The sequence below is a fragment of the Muntiacus reevesi genome, chromosome 9 (assembly GCF_963930625.1).
Source record: "Muntiacus reevesi chromosome 9, mMunRee1.1, whole genome shotgun sequence".
NCBI classification, from domain to species: Eukaryota; Metazoa; Chordata; class Mammalia; order Artiodactyla; family Cervidae; genus Muntiacus; species Muntiacus reevesi.
Genome location: NC_089257.1, coordinates 26,492,968 through 26,513,288, shown reverse-complemented (window position 1 = coordinate 26,513,288; position 20,321 = coordinate 26,492,968). Strand labels below are relative to the sequence as shown.

The following is a 20,321-nucleotide window of genomic DNA, read 5'->3' as shown; positions in this document are numbered from 1 at the left end:
ATTGAGAGTTGTCTCTTGTTTGCAAACTCAGAGTTGCGCAGTTAACAAAATATTTAATTTAAAGATAAAAGAACAGAGACTTGGGGAGCTGCAAAAAATATAGCCCACCCTTCAATAGCTGTATTGGTGAGACACCAAAAAATGTGGGGGGGATGAGAGACATCCCGTCTAGGCTCAGTGTGTTAGTATATTTGGGACTATTTCTATGTATTTAAATTTGGGGACTAGATTCTTCCAATTCTTATCCCTTCCCCCTTCACTGTTGGCTTCCCCTTTAGGACCCCAGCTGAGGGTTCAGGCCTGCTTTTGTGTGGTTATGAGATATGAAGAGTAAGGCATCTAATGTGAATGGCAGGTATGACCCAGGACAGTACCTTTGTGCCCCCGTGATCTTGACCTCCTGCTCTTAGCAATCCTTAAGTCTGGGAGCAGTGGATGAAGTCCAAGAGGGTGAGCAAAAACAGGAGTGGGTTGGAAGCATCCCCCCTTCAGCTTCTCCTCGGGGAGTGTTGAGGGTCAGGCTGTGGGTATTACGGGGATCAGACCTTTTGGAACTCTGTATCTTCTTGCCACGCAAACTGTGTCCACCGACAATCATCATCATCATCCCCATCCCTGGGACACTCACCAGGAATGCAGAATCTCAGGCCTCACCCCAAGTCTGTGGAATCAGAATCTGCATTTGAACAACATTCCCTGGTGATTCATAATTACTTTAGAGTTTAGAGAAATACTGATCTAGCAGGACCTTGAAGAAAAAGTTAGGGACCATTTTCTCGTGCCACGTTTTCCTTTATTGGTCCATCCTTGAGTTGGTGGGAGTATCTGTGTGGTATGCTCAGTTAGATTTCCCCTTCTTCAGCTTGGTGGGCTATAATAGGGTCTTCCCCTTGTCCCTACCCCTCGCCTTTTCCAAGACAGCGCTCCCTTCCTTGGTCCCTGCTTTAGAAGGGATCGTAAGAGCTCCCAGCCTGGTCACATGACAACAGAAGCTGGCTCTCTCTTCTCCATCCCTCCAGCACTCTGGGTTGATTTAGTGATGTTCTCTTAAGTGAATATGAGAGTCACATACATAGATGGTTAGTCCATAGTGAGCTCAGTAATATTTATTGGCTTGAAGGAACTCCTCTTCTTCACTGGTACTTGAATCAACCATCCTGTGAATGAACCTCACAGCTCTTCCAGGTTCCAATGTTATTTCTTCTTCAGCAACAAATTTACTGAAGAAATAGAGAAAGTACCTATGATGGCAAAAGCCCTGAGTAGTTTTTATGAGATACAAGGATGGGTAAGATGGATACAAGGATGGATAAATTGAGCATACAATTTACAAAGAAGAATAGGACTGCAAAGACCTATCAAAAAAGGCAAAAATAGGACAGAAGTCATGAGAAATGGAAATGTTTCCTGGAGATTTAGAGACGGCAGCCCTCGTAGTCGCTCAGGGGGTCTGTGATGGCTTTATGGGTGGTCGGAGTCAGTGAGTTGGGCAGGAATTCAACAGGGAGTCATAGCTAAACCTCAAACTGGCCTAAAGGACAATATAGAAAAAAGGCAAAAGGTCACCTTAGGAATAGTGAAGAGCCTCAGTACCTGACTTGGAAGTTTTGGACCTAACTTCAGTGGATAAAGGGAAGTTGCTGAAGGTAACTGGGTAGGGAAGTGACGGCACAGTGGTTGTAATAATCAGTGCTAGGCAGGGGCACATCAGTATAGCGAGCAGATGGACCACTCTGGGGAGAAACAAAGGCATCATAAAGAAGAGAACCCGAGTCTCAGGCTTCTGGTTGAAAATGGTCTGAATTGGGGGTATGTGTGTGTATGTATAGGTGTGTGTGAGAGAGAGAGGGAAAAAAAAACCATGGGAACTATGTGGGTGTGGGCAGAAAGCCAATACGTTGCTGAAACTGTAGCAATGCATTAGCTTTCTTGGTACTTTGTGGAAGATGGGGAAGAAGCTCATGATCTCAGAGCATTTCAAGTCTTGTGTCCTTATCCAGAGCCCAGGGCTAAGTATACAAGGAACAACAGGAAGATGTGAGGAGGCTGAATGATTGGCTCCCACCACAACTAGAGAAGGAATTGCATTTCCCAGAGCCTCCTCTCCAGAGCCCATTCAACCTCTGCTGATGCATGCACACCTTGGCTACGATCCCTGTGACTTCTGGTGGTGCACCTCCCTGTCTGGGGTCATGCTCAGAGACAGACACAGGTCACTCACAGGGCTGCCTCCTCTTTTGCAGTTTCCAGTGGGTTTTTTGGAGGCCAGTGGCATGAAATCCATCCTCAGTACTGGACCAAGTACCAGGTGTGGGAGTGGCTCCAGCACCTCCTGGACACCAACCAGCTGGACGCCAGCTGCATCCCTTTCCAGGAGTTTGACGTCAACGGCGAGCACCTCTGCAGCATGAGCCTGCAGGAGTTCACCCGGGCGGCGGGCACGGCGGGGCAGCTCCTTTACAGCAACCTGCAGCATCTCAAGTGGAATGGTGACTCTCTCTCACTCTCTCTACCCTGCTAGGAGCCAGCTGGGAAGGGCAGAAACTCCACGACTGGCAGGGTTCCTGCTTAGGGACAGCTGATGATGGTCTCACCTCCAAATGACTGTTTCCCAAGGCAGGGAAGTAGAAGGGAGGTGAGAAGGGACAGGCTTGAAGCCTAGGGTACAAGGTGTGCCAAATCCCATACAAACCTAGGGTAATGTAATTCTCTCCTTATGGTTAATTCCCAAGGAGACAAGGGTTAGCTGGGTGTTCACAGAATACTTGGTGCTCTCAGAAAACCACTTCTTTCTCTTACAAACAGGGTCTGATTGTTTCGTTCCCAATCACTTGCTGGTTAAGATCACCATGGCTATTTTAAAAAATATTTCTATACTTAGGTTCCTACAATGGGACATAAGTATGGTTAAAAAAAAAAAAAAAAAAAAAGGTGAAATTAGATCTAGTTTGTTTTGGGGGAGGAGAGAAACCTTATGTTACTACAACAGATTCTTGCTGCTGCTGCTGCTAAATCACTTCACTCGTGTCCGACTCTTAGCAACCCCACGGACTGCAGCCCACCAGGCTCCTCCATCCATGGGATTTTCCAGACAAGAGTACTGGAGTGGGGTGCCATTGCCTTCTCCGACAACAGATTCTTAAAAGGTCCTAAATCAAAAAAAGGGTGAGAACTAATGGTCTGGACAGGTTTGGGATGTTTCTGCAGTGACTGTTGGGATTGGGGCTATCCTAGAGCCCCAGATGTTCTTCTGACGCCTCACCCAGCGCATAGACAGGAAGCATTTAAAGGTTACCCACCAGTGATAGTTGGTTCACACATGCATGCACTCTACACTGGCTTGGAAGGCTTGGTAGGGGAGACAACTATCTTGCAGAATGCCCATGACACTGGCCTAAAGTTCTTCTGATAATGCTTATTTAAAAAACAGCTCCTCTGAGAACCCTTTTGGGAAGCAGTGATATGTATGAATAGTGGGCTGGCCTGTCTACTTTGGAACGGGCACACCTATCCAAGAAGAACCCGTGTTTGGACGTGGAGCTGGGGCTGTGGGGAACATGAGCTCCAGGGCTGGGGACCAGATTCAGATCCCAACAGCTGCCATCAACACTGAAGAGACCCAATGCCTGGCCGCTGAGCTGGCAGCAATGGTGGCCGTTTGAGATGACCTCATTCAGCTCCAGGGCACTCCCTGCTTCCTGCCCTCCTCAGAGGTGGTTGCTCATTTTTCTTTTACTAGAACCAAACCAAACAAGGCTCTAAAAATAACGCCCAGGAGTCTTCAGAAAGAGCAGACTTATACTTGAAGAATTAAAAATATTTACCTCCCCACCTCCAATTAAATCCACTCCTTTAAAGCTTTGCTCTGATTGAAGCTTAAGACAGGGAGGCGTGGGAGGGGATGTGGTCACCCTTGACTTCCCAGCTCTGGCCTTCCATCTTTGGCCTTCCATGACTTGTCTAGTCCCACGGCATACTGCCGGTGCCTCTGACTGCCTCCTGGCCAGATTTCTCACCTTGTTTTTGCCGTTTGCCTTTTTGTAGACATTCTACTTACATTTATTGAGTATTTATTTATACAAGGACTCCAAGTAAATGGATTCATTTGATGACCTTATGAGAAAATAAACATTGCGCCCATTTGATAGGGGAAGTTTTCTTCTGGGAAAACTGAAGGTCAGAGACGTTAAAGTGTGACCTCTGCTCCTGAGATATTTGTAATCTGGCTGTGGAGGACAAACATACAAAATGAATTTACATGTATATATGTGCTTTAATGGGGTGCTTCTAGGTGGCGCTAGTGGTAAAGAGCCTGCCTGCCAATGCAGGAGACATTAGAGATAAGGGTTTGATCCCTGCATCAGGAAGATCCCCTGGAGGAGGAAATGGCAACCCACTCCAGTATTCTTGCCTGGAGAATCCCAGGGACAGAGGAGCCTGGCGGGCTACAATCCATAGGGCTGGACACATCTGAAGCTGCTTCGAACATGTATGCATGTGCTTTTATACATGATACATCTGAAGAGAAGTTGTAAGGCATACACAAGAGAAGAATCACTGCACGTACCCAGACGTCTCACAGATTAGATCTAACCAAAAGCGGTTTCATTTAAGATCAAGAAAGAATTAAGATGGTTTTGTGTTTTTGTTTGCATTTTGTGTCAGATCTTGGTATGGGAAAGCACCTTAGAGGCCATCTAATGACTTTATCTAGCTTAATCCCCTAAATTTACAGTTGAGGAAACCAAGACCGAGAAAGCTGAAGTGACTTGCAGCTATTAGTGGGGAAACTGGTTTTCTAACATCTAAAATTCTAGTTCCCTTATGCTGGATGTCTTCTCTTTAAAAGGCCAAATACTTCCATCTGAGGTGGGTGCCTCAGCTATTGATTTTCTGGGTCAAGGACCCCAGGCTTGAGATTACAGATGCAGAGAGCGGAGCCCCCTCTCTGAAGTGAAGGATAGTGATCAGGCAGTGGGCTTGGCAGAAACTGTTCCATGAAGCCAGCTTCGTCCTTGGCCAAGCAACACGTTTTGGCTCCGTGTGGGCCCGCTCTGACTTTCCCAATCTGCCCTTCACAGGCCAATGCAGCAGTGACCTGTTCCAGTCCACGCACAATGTCATCGTCAAAACCGAACAAACCGGTGAGTCGTGGCAGATGAAGGGAGCCAACCTGGGAAGCAAAGGCCCGGGGAACACACGTTGGGAGCGAGTGTGAGGGAGAGTGTGGGAGCAGGATAGAGCCAGTGTTTTGGCAGGAAAGCCAGGGATGCCTCTTCCCTGGCTGTCTCCAATGGGCCTCCCACCCTGCCACGAATCTCATTCCTTGTCCTTGGGACCATGACTGCCAACTGTTTCTGACTTCTAGACTGGTGGTGAGCCTAATTCCTCCCACACGTCTCTGCTTCCCGTGGTTGGTCAGCGGAGCATCCAGGCTCTGATCCAGGAGCCCAGAAAAATGCAGAGTCTAAGCCGGCATCCTCCTCACCGCAGAGAGTCAGGGGGTTGGACTTGGCCGAGTCAGGAGAAGCAAGAGGAGAGAAGAGGAAGCGTCAGTGTCTCCTCTCCCTCTTCTCCCTTGGAGGGAGTGTGTTTCATAAAGAGGAGGAAGCTCCGGACTGGGTGTCGTAGTTACTCTACGAGGAGATAACAACAGGTGTACGGGGTGACCCAACGAGGAGAGAAGGTGTTACCCCAAGACACTGGACTTGGGGAGAGATTGGGGACCTTGGAGTTTCTTTCTTTCTTTTTTTTTTTTTTTGGAGTTTCTGTAGGGATATCCAAAGCAGTTGGGGAACTGACTCCTGCCTTAAGAGCGCTTTCAGACAAAGGCTGCTGTTCTGAGCTCCGAGTAGAGTCTGTGGTCCCAGAGCCATTACATTCATTTTGTTCTCCTTCTGCCCAATCCTCCCTCCTTCCTCTGTCCTGAACTCTCTCTTCCTGGGGACTTTCTGTCTCCCCACCTCCCCGCCACCCCGCAACCCCAGGGTACCTGCAGAGAACAGTAACTGCCTCCAGAAGTTGTGCCCCAGAGCCTGGTATCAATCAGAGTTTCCTGTCATATTGCCCTTTTATGACTTCTTAATCTAGGGAGAACTCTGCAAGTCCCCCCAAGTCCACAGGAACTGCCCCTGCTCCAGGGTCTCTCCCCATGCCCACATCAGCGAGAACGTGGGTCACATGGGCCAACCACAGAGTCTGCCACAGGTCTCCCTGAGGCTTTCGTGCCAGTCACTAAGGACAGAATTTGACCCGGGGTGATTTGTGAGTCACTAGGGGCAGAAACTGGCCCCATGCAGTTATTTACTCTTGTATAAGGGGGCTGGTCTACCATTATTAAAGAAAAAACAATAGCTGTTAAGCATGTTAATTAGGTTTTCCAGCCCTGCCCTTCCCCCCCCCAGAGACCAGGGGTTGAGTTACCCAGATGGTTTGTGCTTTATGGGCCTGACTGCCTTAGAAGCAGGAATAGAACTTGGCCAAGAGGATGGTGGCCCCTCACCTCTAACCCCCATTATTGACCAGACAGATAGCCCCAGTGGAAGAGCTAGGAGGTGGTACTGGAGAGGTCCCAAGTACCTGACAATTCCTCCTCGACCATCCAGATGTTCTTGTGTTGCCAGTTTAGGAAAGCTGAGCTGAAGGGTGGGGAAGAAGGTGCACCCTGGGAGGAGGGGAGAGGAGGCTCATACAGGGGCCAACACCCCCAAACCTCGTTTGGTTCAGTTTGTTTTCAGAGACAACAGCAGGTGTACGAGGTAAGCCAACGAGGAGAGAGGGTGTAACCCCAAGAGATTGGGCTTGGGGTGCCCAAGCACGTAGCTATTAGTTCAAATACCAGCTAAATCCCTATGTCATAAACAAGAGGACTTAGCCAGTGAGTCAGGTTTTATACCATTTATGCTATAAAAACAAAATGAAACTTGGCCAGTGGCTTACCACTCCAGCCCTGAAATTCAGATGCTGGGCAGGAGGGAGCTGAGGGCATCTCCATCTGTGAGGAGGGGAGAGCAGGAAGTTCCTGGTGGAGACAAGGTGACAGCTCCTGCCAGATCGCTCAGCTCTTGGCCAGCCAGGAAAAAAAAGAGATCTTCTGTTGGAGATCAGCCCAGATGTGGGGGGTGTGTAGGAGCTGGGCTGCTTTTGGGATAGGTGGAGGGGAGTTTCTGTTGAGTCTGAAATCTAGAGAGTCAAGAGGTGTGCTTAGCCAGCACTCTGAAGAAAGAAAGAACTTCTTTTCCAAGATGAGGCAATGAAGCCCTACTCTTTTTTTTTTAACTTTTTATTTGGTATTGGGATATAGCTGATGAACAATGTGATAGTTTCAGGTGGACAGCCAAGGAACTCAGCCATACATGTACAGGCGTCCCTTCTCTCCCAGACCCTACTGCCATCCAGGCTGCAACGTAACTTTGAGCAGAATTCCATGTGCTATACAATAAGTCCTTGTTAACTATCCATTTTAAATATAGCAATGTGTACATGACCATCCCAAACTCTCTAACTATCCCATCCACTCCTGGCAACCGTAAGTTCATTTTCTAAGTTTGTGAGTCTCTTTCTGTTTTGTAAGCTCATTTCAGATTCCACATATAAGGGATGTCATATGATATTTCTCCTCTGTCTGACTTACTTCGCTCAGTATGACACTCTCTAGGACCATCTGTGTTGCTGCAAGTGGCACTATTTCTTTCTTTTTAATGGCTGAGTAATATTCCATTGCATATATGTACTGCATCTTCTTTATCCATTTTAATGAGGTTCTACTCTTAAAAGCTGTTTATTTGATTCAGTTACAATCTCCTCTTCTTCTCTTCAGTTTTATTTTGAAAACTTTATGTCCACCCCTTAAGACTATTGGAGATGTCCTGGAGGGAGGGAGCTGTCACCCAACTTAAGAAGAATTTCACTCTGGATTTTAGCAATAAAGATTCTATGATAAGACTGAGCAGACTTTTTATGAAAGAAACATAATTAATTCTCCCAGGAAGATATTACTAGGAAAAGATGCTCATTCATCATGAAATTACTTGTCCTTACCATTTTTTAAAACTAGTATAGAAGTATTCTGGTGACAGTACAGTAGAATGTATGACAATGCCAGGCCCCTGAACTCCCCCACCCCCAAGTGCAGACTCGAAATATCCCCAGGAAAGCACTGGCCTAGGATAGGATCCCACTGTTGCAACTGCTCTCACGTCCCTCAAAATGCAACAGGTGTAGAACACCTGGATGAGGCTGTAGCAAAGTCCATCTCCCCCAGGGCGCTGGAAGAAAAACTGGGCTAACATTATTGTAAATCAACATGTGACTGAAGTAGATCTCTTCTCTCTGAAAACCACCTTCTTGTCCCACACCTTTCTGATAATGAACAGTGAGTAAGAAAAGGCTAACTCCCCACCTGGGGAAGGTGGCTGCTGACATTTCCATTTTCTGTCCTTTGTAGACCCTTCCATCATGAACACCTGGAAAGAAGAAAACTATTTATACGACACCAACTATGGTAGCACAGTAGGTAACTAACTCCCCAACACTTAAGACCCCCTTTACATTCTGATTCTGTTTTTCTAAAAGCCAAAATTTTATGTCATAAGGAGGGGGATCTTAATGCCCCTTATGTTTTCACTGCCACAGATTTGCTGGACAGCAAAACTTTCTGCCGGGCCCAGATCTCCATGACAACCACGGGTCACCTTCCCATTGGTAAGTCGTCCTGACACCCAAGGCTGAGTGTGCCTTATGCAAGTGCTTACTGAGAATTCATGAGAATTACCAATGCTCTACATTTCCAGCTTTGCTGGAGTCTTTCCCAAAGAAGGTCTGGGAAAGGTTTATAAAAGAACTGCTTTTGAGTTCATATTTGTCTATTGAAAAGGATCAGCAAACATGTGTCTAGGAAAAGCGTTTTCCTCCTGTGAAACCAAATCACTCTCTTGTGACAAGAAAAACTCTCTTTTCAATAAAAACTTACTTTTGTGAAATTATCTGATAAAATTATTAATAAATGGGTATATTTATTGGGGAGAAGGCTCCATGTAATTTTCAACAAGCTGTCTTTGGCTTTAGAAAAAGAATGTCTCACAGTGGAATCCAGAGGTCAGTGAACTTGGGAAGATGATCTCTGGGTAGAAGGTGCAGCTGCTAAAAACTTCTAGAACCTTGGGAATCATGGGTCAGTTTTAAAGTCTGCACTTGAAGGTTCCTCAGGACTCTCTAATTAGTCAGACCACCTGCACATTATGAGTTATGTTCATATTAGTTGTGTTCAATATTGGATGTATCCGAAGGCTATCCATGACTCAGTCAAAGTCACAGTGAGTGAGAGGGTGGGTCTGTTGGGAGCCTGGGAGAGGGGCTTTCAGGTTATTCCTCTCCATCCACTTACAAATAGGTCTATTGGTAGGAATGAGTGCACTGGGAAGGTGAAGAGATGGTTTCTTGCCAACTCTTGATCTCATTGTGAACTTGTGGCTCTGTCTGGCTCTGTAAAATAGAGCTTAGACCTGTTACAAGTGACTCTATCTTTTCCTGGAACTTAATTTGGGGGTAACTTCAGAACTTGGATTTAAAAAGAGTGTTTGTGAAAGGCAAGAGTCAAACAACAACCCCTTCTCTCTCTCTCCTTTTTTTTTTTTTTGGCTTTTGTTGAGTGTGTTGTTGAGAACTGAAAAAATGAAAGCTTTTGGTTTGAGGTTTTGTTTGGTTCAAGCCCCTTGATTGAGACAGGGCTGGGAGCCAGGGTAAATGCTTCTGGAATTGAGGTGAAGAGCGAAGGCCAGTTCATTTTGTGACTTCCCCCTCCCCCACGGTGGCCCATCACATTATGTGTCACTCTAAATATTTGTTGAATTTAGGGAACTAGATCAAACACTGGAAACGTTCTGCAGTGGATTTGCCATTCTGGGTGAATTGAGCCAGTCAGGGTAAAATTTTGCTGCCACTCAGTCAAGACTAAGGTTTTCAGAGCTGAAGAAACCACCGCTGTCACCCTCTAACTTCCTGCCACACTTCCTATGGTATCACCTCCCATGTCCTGAGTCTTTGGCTTAGGGCAGAAGATAGCAACTAAGAATGAAGTTGAACCAACCACTTCCCGAGCCTCAGGGGTGGTTAGCTCTCAAGGCACCTGGGAAACCAAAAGCAGTAATCACAGCTCTGCTGCCCTCACGCCAGGCGACCCTGCTCTCTTTTGCATCCTGACTTACCTGCTAGAATCTCAGAATCAATAGGGACCAATGTCCGTTTTCATGTTTGTGGGCTTCCCTGGTGGCTCAGGAATAAAGAATTCACCTGCAATGCAGGAGGCAGAGGAGACGTGAGTTCAATCCCTGGGTGGGGAAGATCCTCTGGAGGTAACAGGGAACTCACTACCTTCTGAGTTCACTTACTCTACTTTTGAATAGTCCCTCTTAAAATGAGCTTTATAAATCCACTCTCCTTCACACCTCTTGATTCTGTTTTTAAAAGTTGATATGTTGTATTTTCATTTTTATTCAGTTCAAGAAATTTCCTTTCTTTTTTTCTGGTATGGGGCATGTGGGGATCTTAGTTCCCTGACCAGGGATTGAACCCATGCCCCTTGCTGTGGAAGCACCGAGTCATAACCACTGAATTGCCAGGGAAGTCCCTTCATTGATTCTTAATTTCTTTATCCTGGATTCCTATCCTGAAATTGTAATACAGGCTGAAAAATGAGATAAGCCACTCAGGAGCTCTATCAGAATGATCACTTAATCAATTCAGTGTCTGGGTTGGTAAATTCTTTGGGATAACAAGCCCTCCAGGTAGGATAGTTAATTACAGCCTTGTAAGGATCAATCCCTTTCAGAATAGTTTAGTCTGTACTGAATGGAACCAGGAGCCCCCAAACCCCTCCCCATCCTGATGCAACCCCCCAGCCCTGCCCCAAAGACCTGTCATTCGTCTGAGTCTTCTGATTTCCAGCTCCCATGAAATGGAAGGCAGTTAAGTATCTTTATGTGTTTTAATGCAAGTTACAAGCCACACTGAGGTGAGGCCACACATAAACTGATGCCCTCGCTGATAAACACAGGTGGGGAAGCGGGCCGTGTTTTGATTTCTCTGTCATCTGCTCATTCCATAAAATGGCTGCCGCCAGTGTTCCTGATCTGCCCGATAGTCCCCAAGCCAATCATGCCAACGCAGGCTTGATGTGTTTGTTCACCGACTCGCTGAGCCTAGAGCGAGGGTGGCATGGTCTATTATAACACTGAAATTTGTATATCCCGTAAAGAAATGGCTCACAGCTGAATCATATGCAAATACTTCTAATCTTTGCTTCTTGCGAAGCAGCTTAGCTGAAGTCATGCTCTGGAACTCTTCATAAAGTTATGCCTTGGTGCTGCCTGGGTTCAGACTGGACCTTGGCCTGAGGTGCCTGGAAGCAGAGCAGGAGAAAGCCAAGCTGGACAACTTCCTCAGAGCAAGCTGTTATTTTATAAGGATGAGTCACTTAGCCACACGGCTAACTTCAAAGGTTCTGACTTTTATTTGAGGGCCGGGGGAAGAGCCAGGGGGAGAGGCCATCGTATTAAGGTGAAGTTTCAGATCAAAAGATTTTAGTGCTGAGGCAGGTGGGTGATTCTACCGATCGACCCCCATGCACTGGGGACTGGACGAAGAGGCTAGAAGAAATTCTAGTTTGTTTGCTTTTTTTGCCTGTGGCTGCATATTCTTCCATACAATGATGGTCACATTTTTACTGAGGGCTTTTTTTTTTGGCTGAGGTTCTTCCTTAAGATGGATGGAAGTCTAGCTTGGGTAAATGGTTGACATCTCAAAGAGAACATTTCCTCTTGGTGTAGCCGGTCTGGGGGTTCTTAATTTGGAATCCATGGACAGCTAAATGGCCCACAAACTCCTGAAATTGCTACAGAATTTCATGAGTGCACACACACATATGTGTCTTTTTCTGGGGAGAGGGTCCAAGGTTTCCAGTTTATTCATAAAGGTACTTTAACCTCCCAAAGTAATTGATTCTTGCATTACATGTGTTTGCAACCCCTAAGTAAGGATTGAGGCCAATAAGCTGAGAGACACTTACACTTGGGTTTTTCTGACTTCAACCCTGACTCTGAAGTAATGGCCCTGCACCACTCCTGGATGCCATTTGAAAATAAGCTTTGCTTGTGGCCTGCTGGGTAAATGCCACTCTTTGTCTGCCGAACAACGTGGCCCTGTCAGAGTGATGCATCACTTGGAAACCGGGGTGGGTGCCAACCTGTTGCAATATTGTCACATCCTGATGGGATGTCGCAACCTCACTGTGAAACCTACAGAGAGGGAGAGTGGAGTCTCCTTGCATTTTCTGTGAATTTGTTTTTCCAGGTTTCAGAGAAATCTGAGTCAGGTGCAAACCCTCCTGCTGACATTGTTGTAGTGGGGAGGGAGTGGGGGTGGAGTGGAGGGTGGTGGTGCATTTAACCACCAGAAAAAGAGGTTTCTCTTCTAACCAGATCTGATTAAAACTCTTTCATCCACCCCACCACGACTTTCAAGCTGCTGGGAGCTTCGAGTTGTGACAGTCTGGGTGCTCAGATAGGTGAATGCGTCTATGCACGTTGGGAAATACAGAATCATCAAATTGGAATGACTTCTCCCCACTGACTAGAGTGTTGCAGAACTGAACCTGATTCTTGGCAGGGAAAGCATTTATGAAATCTGTTATGTGGCACCATCTTTGTAAATGGCATAGAATAGTGGTTATGAGTAAAACCTCTGGATCCTGCTGGTACTTTCCTCATAGGGTTATTGTGTGAATCACATAAGGTGCTTCATGTAAAGTATTGACTGAGTGCCTGGTATATAGTAAGTGATAAAGAAACAAGAGCTAGTCTTTACCATTTTCATAGGAGCTAGTGGTGTTCAAACCTTACTGAATAATCGACCACTCCTGCCAATCTCGAATGCTTGGATCCTCTTCCTTTGCCCGCAGTGTTGGTCTGATTAAAATGCTCTTGAAAGCCACACGTGGGTCAGCAAACCCTAAGTTAGGGAACTCTGATGTAAAGCCCACAGAAGAGATGTGCTATACTGGCCCAATTTCTTATTGGGATTGGCTACCACTTACGAGCAGTTCTGTATTCAAGTTGGCAGATTTTTGATGGTGGGATTTTTTTTTTTTTTTTTGTAAGATCTGCTTTAGTTCTCTTGATACTAGACATGCCCACTGACATAAATACACACACACACACACACACGAATACACACACACACACTGCTAAGTCATTTAGTTTTGTTTTTAACAAGTTTTATTTCACAAATTTGCCTCTGTCATTTTCTCTTGTTGATAATTTCAAGGGTCACCATAATGAGTCATTTGTTAAACTAATTTGTGTTTCCACAGTCCACTGTGGCCCTCTGTGCTGAGCTCAGGCCAGTCAATGGCACCTTTGTCTGGCTGATTAAAATGTAACTTTGCATGCCAAAAAAGGCACTCCTTTGGCTTAAAAGTCATCTTTCTTTGTTTTAAATGTTTACATTTTGGTATTACATTAGAAAAAAAAAAAAAAACTGTTCGATGACCTAAGTCCTTCAATGACTTCTTATCTCTCACAGAATAAAAACTGAAATCCTCAAAATATCCTATAAGGCCTTAGTGATCTGAACATCACTGTTTCCCCTCTGCCCCTTGCTCACAGCCACACTGGCTTCCTTCTATTCTGTGCACATCAACCTCAGGGTCTTTGCACTTACTATTCTCAGGCATAGAAGGCTCTTCCACAAGTTCTCTGTGTGACTGTCTTCCTCACACCCTTCGGGTCCCCTTATCAGTTCTTCTGTGACCACCTTATATTTAGTTGCAAATTATTCCCATTCCCACATGTCTACCCTTTTCTTCTCACCCTGACATTTTTTCTCTGGAGCACTTATCATCTCTGCTCTGTTTAGTTCACGACCAACTACCTGAATGGTGCCAGGCATGTAATAGGTGCTCAATAAATACTGGTGAAATGAATGGATGAATGAAGATGATCATTGTAGGAAACAGGGAAATGAAGCAGCTCTCCTTTTTTTCTCTTTAGCAGAGTCACCTGATATGAAAAAGGAGCAAGACCACCCCACAAAGCCCCACACAAAAAAGCACAGTAAGTTGGCTGGCTTTCTGTTACCTCCTGGCCCTTCCTTTGGTACAAGTGGAGGCTTACTGGAGGCCACCAGTTTTAAGGCAAACACTGCCTCTTCCTGCTGCCTGCATTTCTTCACCTCAGATTGGGTGGGGTGTGAAAAGAGAGGCATCACTTGCTGGCCAAGCAACCCTCTCTGCAGTGGTTTCTCAAAGTAGAGTTTCAATGGCTATTTCCTCCTCACTCTGTTCTATTTGTTCTACCACTGAGACCTCTGTGAATGGGAACTTCTTATAGGCCTGGGGTGGGCTTATCCCCCTTTCTCCAGGGGAAAAAAAGGGGGGTGGGATGAGGAGAAAGGTGGGAAGAAACAGCTGAGGTGTATTCTTTTTTTCTTCTGCTGAATGTTGGCTTCTTACTTTTGTTGAGCTACTGTGCCAAGAGATATTGTTTATTCTTAAGCGTCAGCAGTGCTTTTGCGGAGCTGTATTTCCCCCAATAATAAAATCTTATGAAAGTGTATGAAATATCAGAGATGTGGAGTTGGTGGGGGAAAGAGATCAAGGTGGTATAATTTGGAAATCGTAGGGGTTGGACATCTTTGCTACCTTCTACTCCAGGTCATCTTGAAGGACTGGAGGAACACAGCCTCTCTAATTGGGGCTTGGGGAGGGAGTTTGTGTCACAAATCCAATGGGGATAGAATTGAATTTGGTTGCTAATGTCATTACAGTCGCTGTTTTATTTTCAGATTGACTCCCTCAACCCCTGTGAGACCCCACGGCAATATATTCTAGGCCTAAGTGTTATAGAACCCTGCGCATTTGGCTGACACACAATTGTTGGGTGGCAGCTGTCTAATTGGTTGAGGTTCTATTAATAAATAAAAGTGGTTGCGCATTGTACTTCTGGGAAGTAACAGGCTGAAACGAATCCCCAGCAATCTGTCAACCTTATTTTGAAGATACTCCTACTAGCCTAGGTGATCTAGACTGATTTTTTAAATTTGATTTTTTTATTGAAGTTGATTTACAATGTTGTGTTAATTTCTGCGTACTGCAAGGTGATTCAGTTATACATATATGTATATATCTATATACACATTCTTTTTTATTATTTTATTTATTTTTTACTGGAGGATATAGCTTTATAATATTGTGGTGGTCTCTGCTGTACATCAATGGGAATCAGTCATACATACACACACACACACACACACATATATCCCCTCCTTCTGCATCCTTTTTTAAAAATATCTTTTCCACTATGGTTTATTTATAGGCTATCAAATATAGTTCCCTGTGCCATACAGTAGGACCTTGTTGTTTATTCATTTTATCTATAACAGCTTACATCTGCTAACCCCAACTTCCCACTCCATCCATCCCCCAAGCCCTTCCCCTTGACAACCACAAATCTGTTTTCTAGGTAAGACCTATTCTTTTGTCTTGACTTTGCCACTGATTTGCTGTGTGACCTTGGTCAAGTCAGTTGACTTCTCCATGCTTCAGCTTTCTGATTTGTAAAATTAAAAAACTGTGCTGTTCATTCTTAAATACTCAATACTGGGGATGCTGTGATGTGGTGTCATAGGTGGGTAGCAAGGTACTGAGTATCTCTTACTTGATGGAAGATGTTTCAGCTCTAGGCTTCCTCGAGCTGTTCTTTGCTGTGACTTAAGCTGCCAATAAACTCTTTTCCACTTGGCCTCAGATCCACGAGGGACTCACTTATGGGAATTCATCCGCGACATCCTGTTGAACCCAGACAAGAATCCAGGGTTAATCAAGTGGGAAGACCGGTCTGAGGGCATCTTCAGGTTCTTGAAATCAGAGGCTGTGGCCCAGCTATGGGGGAAAAAGAAAAACAACAGCAGCATGACCTACGAAAAACTCAGCCGAGCCATGAGGTTAGGAGTTTCCCATCTCCAAACATGAGAAGGCCACATGACCATTTATTCCCCCAGCTTCTTAATTAGACCAGCCCCCTTACGCAATGTCTTTTGTTACAGATATTACTACAAAAGAGAAATTCTGGAACGTGTGGATGGCCGAAGACTGGTATATAAATTTGGCAAGAATGCACGTGGATGGAGGGAAAATGAAAACTGAAGCTGCTGACACCTTTGAACACAAAGCTAAACACCCCCCCAAATGATAACCAACCATGAAGTTCCCGGACGTAAATATTTCAAAGACTACTTTTTTCTGATATTTATGTACCACGAGGGGGAAAAAAAATACATCTACTTCTAACAGGAAGAAGGAGCATGACAGTTGATAAAATTATTTTGTTACTTTTGAAGTATGTCCTATATGGGGAACAAACGTACACAGTTTTCTGTGAAATATGACACTGTGTCTGGTTGTGATTTGTTTTTGACTCTATTGTGAAGTTCTTTTCTGCTGCAAGAAGGACAGTGTCTTGCGCTTCTTGCTATGAGAAAGAAAAATAATCAGAGGGCATTAAATGTTTTTATGTGCAAAATGATTTAGGAAAAGGTGACGTGTCCTCCACACGTAAGCATTCACGTGGCCTCCTCAAGTGAGGTGGATGTGGTCGCCAGGATGAACTTCAGGGTCTCAGATTGATGGGATGAACCAGAAGGATGCTGGGATGTTTACCTTGACCTTCAGGAGTGAGTGAGTGGAGACTGAGGACTTCTGCAGTCCAGGCTGGACTGTAATTACTGCATAATCACATAACTTTTTTGTTTAAATCAGAGAATAATAATGGTGCAAGGGGCTTTATACTCATTCAGGAATGATTTACCTGGTGTGAAGTCTATCTTCTCTCCTCCTTCTCAACTCGTTGGTGAAAAACTTCAATTGCCACCTCTGCTCACTTTTGGTTATTTAAGAGAAGGCCTGGCCTTGGTTATTTTTATATCAATTGCTTAAAAAAATCAGTGGGAAAAGGAGATGATGAGTTTTCTCTTGTATTCCCATTATCTGTGGTTTCAGAATTGGCACAATTGACATTTTTGGCTGAATTCTTCTTTGTTGTGTATTATTTTGGCTGTCGTGTGTGTTTTGAGATGTTTAGCATATCTATGACCTCTACCTGCTATATGCCAATAGCACTGTGGTCGTCAAAGTTGTGACAACCAGAAATGTCTCTAGACATTGCCAAATGTCCCCCAGTTTGGGTAGGTGTGGGGATTGCCTTTGACTGAGAACCACTGGTTTAGACAGTCAAGATGAAGCTGGTGATTTACTCTCAGAACAACAGCAACAATATCCCTGGAGTGAAGACTTTAAAGTCAACCTATTTTTCATTTTTAAAATGTTGGGACAATGGGTTGAAATCGCTAGAGGGACTTCTTTTCAGAACCCCAGATGAGAGCTAGAATTAGATAACTTAAACAAGAGCTAACAATGCAACACATTTTCAGTAGCATGACAAAACAGAGAAAAAATTATATTGTAGAAGGAAACACAGAAGAGAGAGAGGGAGACAGACAGACAGAGGTTATTTCCAGGGAAATATATTTGCAGATATTGCTTCTTATAATCTTTCCTCTTTTGGATAACCTTCCTGTCTCATTTTAACTCTTTCCAAAGTGAATGATGTCTTGTCTAGATTTGGATCTAGAGGAATGTTAAAACAAACAAGCAAACAAACAAAAAAAAAGACTAAAGAAAGGAAGGATGAAAGAAAAAAACAGAAAACTCAGTTCAGGCACTGTGGTCAGGAAGAAGTTAGAGACTTTCCTCAATATCTGTAATTTGACAATGCTGAGTAGCACCTCTGGAGGTTACCAAGCCAGGCAGAAAGGAAAACAACTCAGTTATACCTTCAGAAGGTCATTCATCTCACTAAGCTGTGCTCCAAGATCACTGGTCATAATGGCTCTCATTGTAAGGACGATGAGCAGCCCAAATCTGAGGCATTCCCACAAGAAAGACAAACCTATATAAGTGAGGCTATAGAACTGAGGCTTTCCCAGCAGTTGACCATACTTCCCACAGAAGAGATTAAACTTCCAGATATTTGAATTAGTGTAAACATGTGAATGTTTGTATGTCTATGTGCAGTTATTAAGAGACATCTGCTAATTTGCTCTCTGCTGTCCTCTGGCTTGGCCTGTTCATCATCTAAGCTGCCTGGATCATTCTCTGAGCTCTCCCTTCCTCAAAACTGTAAGTTTCTCATGTTCCTCCAAATTGGTCTTGGCTCTCTCTTCACCCTCTCTGTTGAAGAGCAACCCCTGCTAGGTAGTGAGTCTGGGGCGTACTGACTGGAACACTGCAGATAATTAGCAGATTGTGTTATTTGTTGAAAGTGACGGTTTCTTGGCACCTGGTTCCTACTTAAATAGGTTGGCGTATTAAATTCTCAGTATATGTCTCTATTGTCTTGGCTTGAGTTTGATGCATTTTCTATGTGCTATTCGTGACTTGGAGAACTCAAGGTAATTGAGCCATGCCAACTTGGGGTGTGAACAGAATCTTTCCTACCCCAGTGTTGCAAGGGAGAGCAAAATCTCAGCAACAAGCCAGCAGTAGGTGAAGCCCCCTTCTTTCGGCAACTCACAGCTTCTCACTAAAGAAGCTCTCATCTGAGCCAACACTCCTATGGTCACTACACATGGCCTCCTGAAACCCCTCTTACACTAAAGGCTTGGGATCTTGTTTTATTTTTTCATAGGAACCCGAGGAAGGAAATGTATTGCTAAGACTTTACTAGATTCAGATCATCTTGGGGCCTCTAGTTAATTGACTTGATGAAACCAGCAAAGCCCTGATTCCCAGTGACGTGCCTACAACTTCTGGAAGTTGCTTTCTGAGCAGCACAGACCAGGGCAGTGAGTTTTTCTTTGAAATGTGCTTGTTCTTCTTCAAACTCTTCTCTTGCTAGACTGTAAGCTCTGTGAGGGCAGGGATGATATCTTAGCAATACTGTTTTTTCAATACCTACATGAGATAGGTCCTTAGTAACTATATGATGAGTTAATGAATAAATGTCTTCTGGAAGACTCCTCGGATTGGGAGCCCATATCCATAATCGTGATGTAAATTGTTTCTTTACTGGACAAAGAGCACAACAGCCAGAACTTCAAGGACTTACTATCTGTCAGATGAACATTTTACTGTGAGATTCTTTACTTTGCCTTCCTACCTGAGCTGAAATAAAACCAAAACAGGTTATTTGGTTCTGCAAATCAACCTATGTTGTGTGAGAATTCTGTCACCTCACTGGGAACTGTGAGAATTACCTGGTATATGAGAAGCCAGTCGTGAACCTTGAACCTGTCTTAAACGATGAAGATTATGAATGTTTATATGATGTAAATTTCTATTTAAGTGTAAAGCAGTTCTAAGTTTTAGTATTTGGGGGTTGGTTTGTATTTTTTTTCTTTTTGAAAAATACTGAGGGATCTTTTGATAAGGTTAGTCATGCATGTTTGATTTTAGTTTTGCAAGTGTGTTGCTTTTCAAATGTATAAAATATAGGAGAAGTTAAAATAGTAAGAGGGAAAGACAATTATATTATTCTTCTATCTTTAAAAAAAAAGTTGAGTGACTACCTGTGTGCACAGCATGGAACCATCTTTGGGAGGAGTCTGTCTAACCATATAGGGTGTAAGATGCTCCACAGGAGCCCACGGAATGGCTACATCCTGTGCGAAAGAAAGTACGTGAGCTGAATTAGCCTCAGCACTGCTTCTCAGGATTCCATTTCTGGAATAAGAGAGAGAACATTGAATAAAAACATGTTGAGACTGGGTGTCGCAAACCACTGAAATGTGTAAGCCTTCATGAGTTTAGCTTAATTGGGATTAACCTTTCTGTAACTGTCTTCCTAATTCTTGCTTTTGTTCCCATCCAGCTTCTGGGTTGACATTTTTTGGGGAAGCAACCCTACTGCCGCTATTTTTTTTAACAATCAGAAACTTTGCCCTTGAAACTATGTTAAATTCAAACTGAGTATTTCTGTTTTATGAAAGAATTATTTTTTTCAAAATACAGTTTTTTTTTTTTTGTTTGTTTGTTTGATGGGTCCCAGAAAACACTAATAAAAACTACAGAGACCAGCCTGTAACTGTGTGTTTCATGCTTCAACAAGCCATCCAGAACTGGGCTTAGAGGAATGCACTTAGTCTGTAGCAACACAACTTAGGCAGTTTCTGCATGTGTTTACTCAATAATCATTTACCGAGCATCTATTCCTACGTGCTAGGCATTGTTCTAGGTACTGAATTATGGCAGAAAATGAAAGAGACAAAAAAAG

General features: G+C 44.2%; 1 protein-coding gene across 3 annotated transcripts in view; it reads left to right on the top strand.

Moving 5' to 3' along the window:
• The window catches only part of EHF (ETS homologous factor), a 43,378-nt gene extending 23,257 nt beyond the window's left edge, over positions 1-20,121 (top strand). The window contains exons 3-9 of one of the 3 annotated variants that reach the window (XM_065944308.1): positions 2,244-2,489; positions 5,082-5,144; positions 8,447-8,515; positions 8,635-8,703; positions 14,046-14,108; positions 15,801-15,996; positions 16,099-20,121. In XM_065944308.1, coding sequence (XP_065800380.1) covers positions 2,244-2,489; positions 5,082-5,144; positions 8,447-8,515; positions 8,635-8,703; positions 14,046-14,108; positions 15,801-15,996; positions 16,099-16,198 — 806 coding nt within the window. In that variant the 3' untranslated portion in view covers positions 16,199-20,121. The remainder of the gene's footprint in view (positions 1-2,243; positions 2,490-5,081; positions 5,145-8,446; positions 8,516-8,634; positions 8,704-14,045; positions 14,109-15,800; positions 15,997-16,098) is intronic. The other 2 variants (XM_065944310.1, XM_065944309.1) reach the window with 2 other exon arrangements.
• Positions 20,122-20,321: the final 200 nt, after the last annotated feature.